This window comes from Myotis daubentonii, chromosome 8 (assembly GCF_963259705.1).
Source record: "Myotis daubentonii chromosome 8, mMyoDau2.1, whole genome shotgun sequence".
Classification (NCBI taxonomy): Eukaryota; Metazoa; Chordata; class Mammalia; order Chiroptera; family Vespertilionidae; genus Myotis; species Myotis daubentonii.
Window position 1 is genome coordinate 26,895,422 of NC_081847.1, and position 12,366 is coordinate 26,907,787.

At 39.3% G+C, this 12,366-nt stretch overlaps 1 protein-coding gene across 4 annotated transcripts in view; it reads right to left on the reverse strand.

Annotated features, from left to right (window-relative positions):
• PLCB1 (phospholipase C beta 1) overlaps positions 1-12,366 on the reverse strand; it is a 625,546-nt gene that overhangs the window by 77,443 nt on the left and 535,737 nt on the right. For all 4 annotated transcript variants that reach the window (XM_059705575.1, XM_059705573.1, XM_059705577.1 and 1 more), the window contains exon 27: positions 11,719-11,899. In XM_059705575.1, the coding sequence (XP_059561558.1) occupies positions 11,719-11,899 (181 nt within the window). The remainder of the gene's footprint in view (positions 1-11,718; positions 11,900-12,366) is intronic.

Sequence of the window (12,366 nt, forward strand, 5' to 3'; positions counted from 1 at the left end):
GAGACACCAAATGTGCAGGTGCCTTAATCTTGGACTTTCAGCCTTCAGAACTGTGAGAAATAATTCTCTGTTGTTTAAGCCACTCAGTCTATGGTGATTTGTTTTAACAGCCCTAACTAAGACACCCTTTTCAAGTTCCCTCTTCTCTGCCTCAAAAGGTCTTTGGAACTTGACTTTCATTCTCTTCATTGCCCCAAACTCGGCTTCCTCACTTGTGACGCAGAGACAATGTTTCCCTCTTGGGGTTGCTGTGAAAGCTGAGAGGGAAAACACATGTGCAAGCCCAATAGACTATCAGGGGTCCTCAAACTTTTTAAACAGGGGGCCAGTTCACTGTCACTCAGACCGTTGGAGGGCCGAACTATAATTTAAAAAAAAAACAACTATGAACAAATTCCTATGCACACTGCACATATCTTATTTTGAAGTAAAAAAACAAAACGGGAACAAATACAATATTTGTATTTGCATGTGGTTCGCGGGCCGTGGTTTGAGAACCCCTGGCTACATCGTCGATTCTTAACTTGGTTTCCTCACCATTCCTTCCAAGAGAAAGATTCTTGCCTGTATTTTCCATCCTGTTTTCTCCTACCTATGGCCAGACCTAATCTGCCATTTCATTTTCTCCTCTCAACCTTTCTTCTGCACCAGGCGCATTCCCTTTGCATTAAAACATATTATCTTGCCCTAACTGGTTTGGCTCAGTGGATAGAGCATTGGCCTGTGGACTGAAGGGTCCCAGGTTCAGTTCTGGTCAGGGCATGTACCTTAGTTGTTGGCATATCCCCAGTAGGGAGTGTGCAGGAGGCGGCTGATTGATGTTTCTCTCTCATCGATGTTTCTAACTCTCTATCCCTCTCCCTTCCTCTTTGTAAAAAATCAATAAAATATATTTTTAAATAAACACATTATCTTTTCCTCATCCTCCCAGAACCCTGAAATGTTGTTCCATCTCTGAACTTCCTTTCATTTCTGTCCCTAAAACAGAAGAGTAATTGCTGCTTCCAAAGCTTCAATGCTCCACCCCATGCTCTTCAATCCCAGTATCTCACTCACTCCAGCCTCCAGAACTCACCTGGTTCTGCTTTAAGATTACAAAACCTTTTCCATTACTAACTGATTGGCCCTTTCTTGGATGGCCCTTTCTTGGCACTTAGTCTAACACAAGTTTCTGTCAATTGCAACCAAGAGAACCCTGACCAAAAATAAAAGAAAAAAATAAAAACAGAAATAAAAAATTTCACTACTTAAGCCCCCAAAATAAGGTGAAGGAACCTCTGAGTTTAGTGCTCAGAGTTTGTATTGTATGAAATGTGAAAATAGGACCCAGAAGAGTAATTTTTCATATAATAACTAAAATGCTTTTTAACTAACTTAGGAGTACTCTCACTTCTGGTGTATTATTAACAGACAGGCTCTACTCAAAGACTCTGTCAATCATGTGTTAGCCAACAAACTCACTGAAGATAGAAAAGAAAAAAAATTAGTTTAAAATTCCTAAGAAAACAATAGGGTACGTGGTAAACTGAAATGCAGTAAACAACATCTAATTTTAACTTTTAATATGATTTTTTCCTGGCCCAAAGAAGTAGACACATTTCAGTAATTTTGCTTGTTTATTTACCACTCATAACAACTCTCCTAGTTAAATGTTCCAAACCTTTTAAGGAATGAAAAAGAAAATCCACAGGGGAATATAATTTCATGTTTGTTCTCCAATCCACGCTGAATTTCGCTTGGTTTGGTCATTTGACGGTGAGAGAATGGTTTCGATGGAGGGAAAGTAATTTCTTGACTCCAGCTCAAAAGGGATAAAAGAAATGTGGACAGAAATTGGAATCTTTGAAGTCTCTTCTAAGAAGGATAATTTTGGAAAATGGGCAAAAAGTCAAGTATTAAATGTCCACACTTCAGACACAACTCAATCTTCCTTCCTGTTCTTCTACTCTCTAGAGAATCTATCTTCTTTTTTTCCTAGTCAAAACACTCATTTACCAAGTGCTGAATTTTCACTATAAATTGTTTGTTTTTCTTCTACAAAGAATTTATGATTCTTTTAAACTAAGTAATGATCTATAAATAAATGTATTACTGACAATTTAAAAACAAAGCAGATGTTTATACTGGGGTGTACCCTGGCCATTTAAATTGAGAAATATTCATTCATCAACCAGTGTTTACTGAGCACCTAGGCATCACTAGACACTGGACTAGGGTGGATGGTCCAACTTTGAAGCCACAGACAGGCCCTGTCCATGTGGAGCTGGCGTTCTCTCTTCTCTTTTCAGGAGGAAGAGAAATTCTTAGATCAAAAGGGCAATTATCTTAATCATTCTCTGAGATATTCTTTCATACTTAATGATTTTTTTTATTTCTATAGCTAAACAAAATTTATAGCTTATTTGAATCTAAATGTTTCAAAGATCCTTGAATTTTCTTATTCTTGCTGTGCAAAGAAATAAAGTGAAAAAGACTCCTAGTCAATGTCAATAAATTGGCTCAATGCATGTATAACATTTAAAATTATTTTTCACATTTAAATTTTGCCGAGGTAAATGTCAGCTTTTTTCGTTTTCTGGGAAATATAAATGGATCAATGTAACATACCCCATTGAATGATATTTTTGATAATCTTTTACGAGGCTATCAACTGGAAATATCTTCAAATGTTTTTTAAAAATCAAGAAATTTGATAAAAAGAGTTCTGGTTGTTTCATCTCATTTTATCAGCCTACTAGATGATGCTTGGGTTTTGTCATCTCAATTCTCTGAATTTCCTCATCAGTAAAATATAACATCTAAATCAGCACTAAAATTCCTTTAATAAGTTGTAAAATTATATTATTCTATGGCTATAAGTTTTTTTAGAATTCAATAATGGTTTAAGATATCCTGAAATGATAAAAAGTAAGTATTTATAGCCATGAGATATTTATTTTATTGATAAAGGCAACTTTTATGATAAAAGTACTTACACTGAAAATAATTCTTACATAGTTTTAAGTAAAAATTTAGAATAGAGCAAAGTATTATCCCTTTATAAATCTAAATACTAATGAAGGTTCTTGCAAGAGTTATTGAAAAGTTGGTGTTTTGTCACAAACAGTGCAATTATGGATTTATTTTTTAAAATAATTTTATTGATTTTTTGAGAGAGAGGACGGAAAAGGGAGTGAGAAACATTGGTGTGAGAACAAGATATCAATAGGCTGCCTTCTGCATGCCCCGCCTGATTCCCCCGCCCCCCATCTGGTATCCAGCCTGCAACCCAGGCATAAATCCTGACCAGAAATAGAACTGGCAACCTCTCTGTGCATGGGACAATGCCCAAACAACTAAGTCACACTAGCCAGGGCGCATTATAGATTTCTTGATTAAAATAGAAGAAAATGAGAAAATGTTTGCATCTGATCAAGCCCCATGAGATTGTTATATCTCATTAAACCAATTGAAGAAAACCCAAACCACTAAAATTTTAGGATAAGCCTTCAGAATTCTAAAAGATGCCAAGGCCATTTAATTGAGAATGAGTAAAATAGTAATTATTACCCACCAGTCAGATGGGAAAGTGACAATAGTATTCAAACTGGAGCTTTTCAAATAATTATGACAGGAGACATGGCTAAAAGATACATGATTTATCCTGTGGCTTATAACTAAAATAGCAATAAATCAAGGGTTTAATATTTCAACAGTCCATTTGGAAGCTAGACCCAGAAGAGCTGCCCATGAAGATAAATGCCACAGCATGCCAGCTATTTTTTCCTTAATGCAAAATAGATCATTTCAGCACCCTCCACTTGCCAGACAGGATGCAGTGAGGGCTGTAGTTCCAGAGGGCACAAACTAAATTATCTGACTTGTGGATTCTATTTTGGAATTTTCCTTTCAGCAGAATCTCTTCCGTTCCCTAAGCTTCTGTAAGTCGATACAAGTAAGTCGATACAAGTCAAAACTATTATTTCCTTAGCCTTTGGGGATGGTTCTGTTTACTGACCTTTTCCCCTTTAATCTCACCTAAATAGTCAACAATTAGCACATAAAAATATATTAAGACTTATATTGTGCACACACACAAGAGAAAAACCCAAATTGAAATGTTTATTGCTTTAAGCTGAAATCCCTAATTATTATTTTGAAAGGTCAGAGATCTGGATCATTTCTGGGTTCAATGATTTAAGTAAAACTAGCATGACAGTCAGAGGGAAACTTTACAGACATTGTTGTATAGACTTTTTTTAATTTTACAAATGAGAATGCAGACACCTAAGTGAATGGTTTTAGCTAAAGTTACATAACTAAAAATGGAAGTTATGTCTACTCACTCTAACTCCTGTGTGAAGTGTCCTTTGGTAAGGAATGCTGCCCATGTTCAAGGCCCTGTGTTAAGTTTCCATGGATGGTTTTATTGAATCTCATTTCCAAGTGATGAGGGCTATGTGTAGATGAATTTTTTTTTTTAAAGGCCCTGATTCTCCACTGCTCTCTGTATCTATGTTCTTTGCAATATAACTTGCAGGTCCCCTAAATGAGAGATTTGCCTATCTCTTGGATGGGGGCAAGTCCTATGATTTGTTTAGGTCAAAGAAGGAAGAAGAAACAAGACCTCTTTAGAGACCTCACTCTCTTCCACTCGTTCTCAGCTGGATACCATCCTGTGGGATGATGAGAGATGTGGGTCAGTCATCTATGCTGACCCAGCTGGTGGTCAGCCAACCTCCAGAAGTGGAGCCCCTAAGTGACTGGCAGCTGAACCAAAGACACATAAGTGAGCTCAGCCAACACCAGGAGAACCGTCCAGTTGAGTTAAACTTCAATTGCTGCACAGAATCAAGAGCTTCAGGGGTGGGGAACCTTTTTTTCTGCCAAGGGCCATTTGGATATTTATAACATTATTCCTGGGCCATACAAACATTTATCAACTTAAAAATTAGCCTGCTATATTTGGTCAAACATTTAATTAACAGACCCCTAATGCCTTGACAGGGCCAGCCCAAATGATTTGGCGGACCTTATATGGCCCTTGAGCTGGACGTTCCACACTCCTGAAAATGGTTACTGTTTTAAGCCAATAAATTTTAAGGTGTTTCTTATGCAACAACAGTGACTCATAAAGGAGGGTATAAGTAGGTTTCAGTCCACAAATTGTACTCCTAAGCACTGTAAGCCCCTTGGCAGGAGCACATTTAGGACATTCGGTCCACACAGAATCCCTTCATCAGTATGAGAACCAGAGTAGGCATTCAATAATTTTAAATGGGTGAGTGAATTATATAAGCATACTTTATACTTTCTAACTTGCCCAATTTCCTAAAATAATAAATGAAAAGATACAGTATGAACTCTGTGGGTGAAAAAAACAGAAGACAATCCAACAGAAAAATAGGCAATGGATGTGAATAGGCAGTTTGTGGGAGAAAGGAATACAAATGGCCAATAAACACACATAAATATGCTTATTTTTTCTCATAATTAAAGCAATATGATTTAAAATTAATACAATTTATAACCATGTAGTTATCATTTTTAACTATACATGTAATACTTGTATACTGTATACTAATAAAGGGGTAATATGCTAATTAGACCGGATAGACCAGATGTCTTCCAGACATCTTCCGGATGTCCTTCCAGACAAAGCCACAGTGGCGGGGGTTGAGGCAGAGGCAGTTAGGGGCGATCAGGCAGGCAGGCAGTGAGCGGTTAGGAGCCAGCGGTCCTGGATTGCGAGAGGGATGTCCCAGATTGGCGAGGGTGCAGACTGGGCTGAGGGAACCCCGCACCCCACCCCCAGGCATGAATTTCATGCACCGGGCCTCTAGTATAATATAAGTAATATATAAATATTAAATATAACATAATGTAATATATAATATAATTTTTAACATCATATATGAAATATATGTATATATGTAATATATGTATATATGTAAATATATATGTATTTTATGTAAATATACACAGCGAGAACTATATATAGGCATACATTTGTATGTACAGGGGTGGACAAAAGTAGGTTTGCAGTAGATTATATGAAAAATAATACAGCAGTTAATAAATAATACAAGTATAAACTGTGTTTTGCATACTGACAACTGTAAACCTACTTTTGCCCATCCTTATATGTATGTATATGTGTGTGTGAATATATATATATATACATTTATATATAAATATATATGCTTATATTTGCTCATAATTAAAGGAATGCAATTGAAGATTAATATAATTTCTAACTATATAAATACCATTTCTAATTATATATACAGTAAGAAATATGTGTATATGTAAACATATATGTATACATACATATATGTGTATGTGTGTAAATATATATTATAGATGTGTATATATCTACATATATATGTAGCTATATACAAATACGTATACATATATATGTGTAAATACATATACACAGACATGAAAAGAAAAATAGCAACTCCATTAGGGTTACCCAATGATGATCAGGAAAACTGAAACATAAGAACACATTTTGACAATTATTTCATTAATAAAGTCTTTTATTTATTTGTCATTTCCTCCTTGGCAGAGAATGTAAAGTTTTGGGGAAAATTATATTGTTACTTCCCAGACAAATGACATTATGTTCAAGTCAGACTGTTGGAGGAAGACAGAAAACACTAGCACAACGAGTGTAGCAATACTTCCTGACACTGCAATTCCTCCTGGTTCATAGACTTCAGCCGGGCAGCCACAGAAGGGAAATAATTCAAGACTGGCTCCCAGACAGGCAGCAACAGCAAATGGTGCAGATAGAAATCATTAAAAGGAAGAGGATGAGCCCGCTCAGGCTGTAGCAGGATGTCAGAAAAATGCAATACAGGCCTAGCTGGTTTGGCTCAGTGGATAGAGCATGGGCCTGTGGACTGAAGGGTCCCAGGTTTGATTCCGGCCAAGGGCACATGCCCGGGTTGCAGGCTCCGCCCCCAGTGGGGGGCATGCAGGAGGCAGCCGATGTATTGTGGGGGATGCGGGGAACTTGCACTTAAAACAATGTTTCCTGTACATTACCTCATTATTCCTTCTTATAGTTTAATGAAGTGAGGATTATTTTTATCTTCAACGGACAAATGAGGAAGTACAGCTACCCAGTGGGGGAGCATTGGCCAGAAATGATGAGATTTGAGACAAGACCTGCACTCATCACCACTCCCATCCCGATGTGTCATCTATTCACAGCTGATCAACATTCACCCAGAGCTTTCACTACCCCAAGCTTTCACTGTGAAACACCCAGACTGGCCAGAAACTGGGGAACTCAGGTGGATGGTCACTAGTGTGGGTTTGGAGCCACAAATGATTGCTTTTGGGACAGGCAGGAGGATGCATGAGAAGATCATGAGCCATTCATGTTGATGTGAAGGAAGGAAGGAAGACATGAATGGGATTAGAACATGTGGGAGACTTAAAAATACAACAGAGGAGAAAAGGTGGGATGCAAAGCAAAACTAAACAAGCCTCTGCACCGAATAGAGAGTGATGACTGAGAGAAAGCGAGGAAATATTTCCTTAAAGCTACCAAGAAGGAAGAAATGAGAAAACAAAATGCCAGGCCAGGCACTGCTGAAATGGAGGAGCGGCCCATGGACATCACCACAAAAGCCCCTCTCACTATGCTGAGGGTGTCAAGCCTTGAATTCTGACGCTGTGGCTGATTGAGAGTGATGGAGGAATCCTCAGGGAGATCCCCTCAGGATTTCCTCCACTTAGCAAAGTCACTTCAAAATTAAAATCTAACCCTGACTGAATGGGCAAAACTCAGGGTCAACCTTTGGCAGTTGATGAAAACAGATAAACAAGTTACAGCCAATTCCTCAAGTGTATAGGTCTTTCTTGGTACAGGGGTCCCTAATTGGGGTCCACAGATCCTCATAATTTCTGTGGAAAGATATTAGGAAGCACAGGAACTTAAATAAGGTTGAGAAACATGTCTTCATTTTCACTCACCTCCACCTAAAAATAACCATTTTCTTTTATTGTGAATTTAGGCCAGAAATCACAGATGCGATTTCCATAGGATCTGCGACTTGGGCACCAATAGATACTCATCCAGCTTGATGATCAGCTGTCAGTTGTCAGCGGTTCTATTTCCCATTTCAACTAAAAGAAATTTTAGGCTCATTCTAGTCTTGTCGAGCAAAGGGAAGGGTAGATAGCTCAAAAACTGAGCTTCTTCAACTTGAATGTGTAACAGGTCACCTGGGACTCCTCTTAAAATGCAAATTGTGATTTAGCAGGTGGTGCCAGGTGAGCAGGGGACTTCACTTGAAGTAACCAGACTGCAGAGCTATTTGGATATAGAACTTTAAAGATGAAGATCCTTATGTGGGCATGCATAAAAAATCCTTTGAAGGTATAGTCTATGTCACTTGGTGTGCATTTTACACCTCCCTGATAATATGAACAATTCCTTAAAATAGTCCCTTGGTGTTTATCAGTGTATACAGTTAGACAATCTGTTCTCACAAGTGTATTTTCATATCAATTTGTTGAGACCTTTATTATTTCATTTATTCACCTGGTAATATAACTGTTTGTAATATATGTTCTCTCAGTGTGTGGTGATCATGTCTTCAACTTTATCTCCAGTGTCAACCAAAGCATTTTGTAAACATTTACTTTTTTATGAATATTTAGCAGGTAGCTTACCGATGCCATGGTTTCTTTCTAGATCCTTGAACTCTGGGTGCTGGCATTTGAAAAGCCTTAACAAAGATACATGTGTATTTAATTCCCAAAGCAATTTTCGAAGATAAAATATCTTGTTTTAATTTTTCTCATCACCCAAATACTCCTTTTTACCTGGGGCCAACTGACTTTTTAATTACACTTCCGTTTGTCTAATTTAGCCTAAAAGTCTAGTCATAATTCAGAACCACAACCAAAGATAGAATTGACAGTTCTGCATGCCTTCCACTAAAAAGATTTTCCATCAGAAATGGAGTTGACCGAAAGTTCTGATACACACATCAGCTAGAAGGCATGACGTGTATGTTGCGGATGCGCCCCAATAGCTCTAAAATAAACTTTGGTTCTAAATCAGGGGTCCTCAAACTATGGCTCGCGGGCCAAAACATTTATCCAGCTCGCCGGGTGTTTTTGCCGCCGCTGCCTGTTGCTTAGCAGCCGACTAGTTGTTTTTTTTAAACTATAGTCCAGCCCTTCAACGGTCTGAGGGACAGTGAACTGGCCCCCTGTTTAAAAAGTTTGAGGACCCCTGTTAAATCCACGGTCTTTGGGCTGAGCCCTCTTAACAAAGGCCCATATGTGTGTGTCCAAAGCCCCACAGTGTTTGGGCTTTATCTGAGCTCCAAATCCACAATTTAAAAACCATTGAACTGTACACTTTAAATGAGTGAATTGCATGGTATGTGAAATAAATCTGTTAAATAAAAAAGAGAGCCCTGGCCAGTGGGCTCAGTTGGTTGGGTGTTATCCATGCATTGAAAGGTTGCCAGTTTGATTCCCGTTCAGGGCGTATGCCCAGGTTGCAGCTCAATTCCCTGAATGGGGCATGCAGGAGGCAGCCAATCAATGTTTTGCTCTTACATCAATATTTCTCTCTCTCTCCCTCTCTGTTCCTCTCTCTCTAAAAGTAAAATATAAAATATCTTTTTAAAAGAAGAGAAAAAGAGAGAGTGGCACGGTATCCAATCATCCTAATGAAGGAGTTGGCCGTGTACTCACAAGTCGATACATAGCTTTGAGGTCATTATCATAACGTTGGCTTGGCATCGGAATTAGTGGAGGCACCTGCACTATGGTTTAAAGCAGGAGTTCTAGTCTAGAGTCAGCAGATCAAGGTTCAAATCCCAACTGCACCACTTTCTAGTTGTGAAACCTTGGGAAAGTCACTACATTTCTCGGTAAGATTTTTAATCTGCTAAATGGGCTTACAGTAGTACCAAAACCCAGTGGTTACAATGAGGGTTAAATTGGGCAGTTCCTATAAATGGCTTAGCACAGTGCATAGCCCCATGGTGGGTGCCCAATACACAGTAATTATGTTATTACTATTTTCTGGAGTACTAGGGATGCTGCACTAGAGAAAGCCAGATGGTAGTGTTTGCAGTGTGTCCCAAAGCCATTATCTCCCATTAAACTTCACTTTGACTTTCTCGGGTTCTGTCCTGGGCAATCCCTTCCCTACATCAAACTCAACTGCTGCACCACGGTTCAGGTCTTAGCTTAACGGTTCATAAACAAGGGGGCCCATCAAAATCATGCGAAGCTCATGAAAGACAAATCCTGGGTCTCCAAGTGTGGTCCCTAGACCAGGAGCATCAGCATCAGAGGCCCTTGGAGAGTTCCGATCTGTGGAATTGGGAACTCAGGCTGGGACCCAGCGATCTGCTCTAACAAGCCCTCTAGGTCCGTGGTTGACAAACCGTGGCTCATGAGCCACATGCGGCTCATTGGCCCCTTCAGTGTGGCTCTTCCACAAGATACCATGTGCAGGCGCACGTACAGTGTGATTGAAACTTCGTGGCCCATGCACAGAAGTTGGTATTTTGTGGCAGAGCCACACTCAAGGGACCAAAGAGCCACATGTGTCTCATGAGCCGCGGTTTGCTGAGCCGCAGTTTGCCGACCACTGCTCTAGGTAATTCTGACACAGGCTGAAGCTGACAATTATTGACCAAGTGAAATCTGATTTTGACTAGCTCCTCCTGCGATTTAGACCTACTCACTGGCATATTGCCATTGGGAATCAGTAATCTAACAACAGAATTGCACTTTATCCTGGCTACACCGCCCATGGATAGCCAACCTGCCAACAGAAAGTGCCTCAGAACTCTCTTACATGGACCCACCTTCAACAAGGAAATGGACAGGTCATACAAACACCTCTCAGAACCCATTTCCTCTGGGGACACTAATTTCTATAAAGCTAACTCATTTATTTTGTTTGGGGCACAAGCTTGTTTCAAGGCTAGTTGATTGATTGATTCATTTAATTTACCTATCACCAAATATTTTTCATGTCCCTATTATGTGTCAAGGCATCAACATTTTGGAAGATAAAACTGATCATTAACAGAGACGATGGCATTTTATTTCACTGGGAGCCTGAGCAATTGGGTAGACAACACTCCATACTTACCATTTAGTAGGCTGTATAATTGTTTTTAGTTCTTGAGAAGCCCAGAGTTACAATGAAAGTGAACATTTATTAGCAGCATGGTCTTAATCTTTTTAAAGTGTTTTCCAGTTCTTTGTAAGATTGTAAAACTCTCAAAAAAAATATAACCCCCCAATAAGTCAGTGAAAATAAAAGCAATAACACATAGCCTCATTCGGGAGCAGAGAGGAGCTTGGTAAAGATGCTGGAAGAAGGGAATTATAAAATATTAGTATGGTGAACACTAGACATGTCCAGTTCTAAGAAATGATGATTTTCTGCTTTAAAAAACCCAGGTTCTGGGTTTTTATTGTTTGTAAGTTAATCATGTGTTAAGTCATATGTCATAATATGGATCTGAAAAACATATCTTACCTCTCTATAACCTGGAAAAACATATCTTACCTCTCTCAATAACCTGGCATCAAAATAATATTATTGGGGAAGGAAGCAGCAGGAAGGCACAGCCACATCTGCCGCAGTCTAACTTTAATTTATTCAAAGTTTTCATCAAAGTTTTCTATAGAAAATAGGGTTCCAGCCATACAAACATAAACCATGTTTCTTGGGCTTACCAGTTTAATGTGTTCTCGCTTCTGGTATTTTTCACTATAATACTGTTCTTGTCGAAGATTAAGCAGTTGCTGTTGTTGCTTGTCCTTCAAGTCTATTAACTTCTGGGTCATTTCGGCATCCAGGGCAGCCAGATCTTGCTCAATGGTTGATGAGCCATGGTCAGGGCTACTGGGTTCCGATCTGCGGAGACACAGAACTTAACTCACAAAACATGCAGGTCACAGTACGGTGGAGGGTAGTGGTTCACCAGGTTTCCTCCTAGAGAGAGCACTGTGCTTGGAAATAAATATTTCGATAATCCACCTCAAGTATAGGCTGAAGTGCTGAGGACAAGACATTTGTGACCACTCAATATGTGCCAGGCACTTTCTACACTACAAAAGGCTTTCACAACAATGCAACGAGGAGAATGACTATCTCCAGTTAACATCTGAGGAAGCCAAGGTTCACTGACACACTGTGCCTAAGGATACTGCGAGGGGAGGGTACTGCAATGTTGCTCACCTGAGGACAGACACCTGGGGGAAAGCAAGGTCTTAAGAATAGCAACGAACCCTGGTTGCTCAGGGGTTAGAGCATTGGCCCTTAGACCAAAGGGTCATGGGTTTGATTCCAGGTCAAGAGCATGTACCTCATTTGCAGGTTTG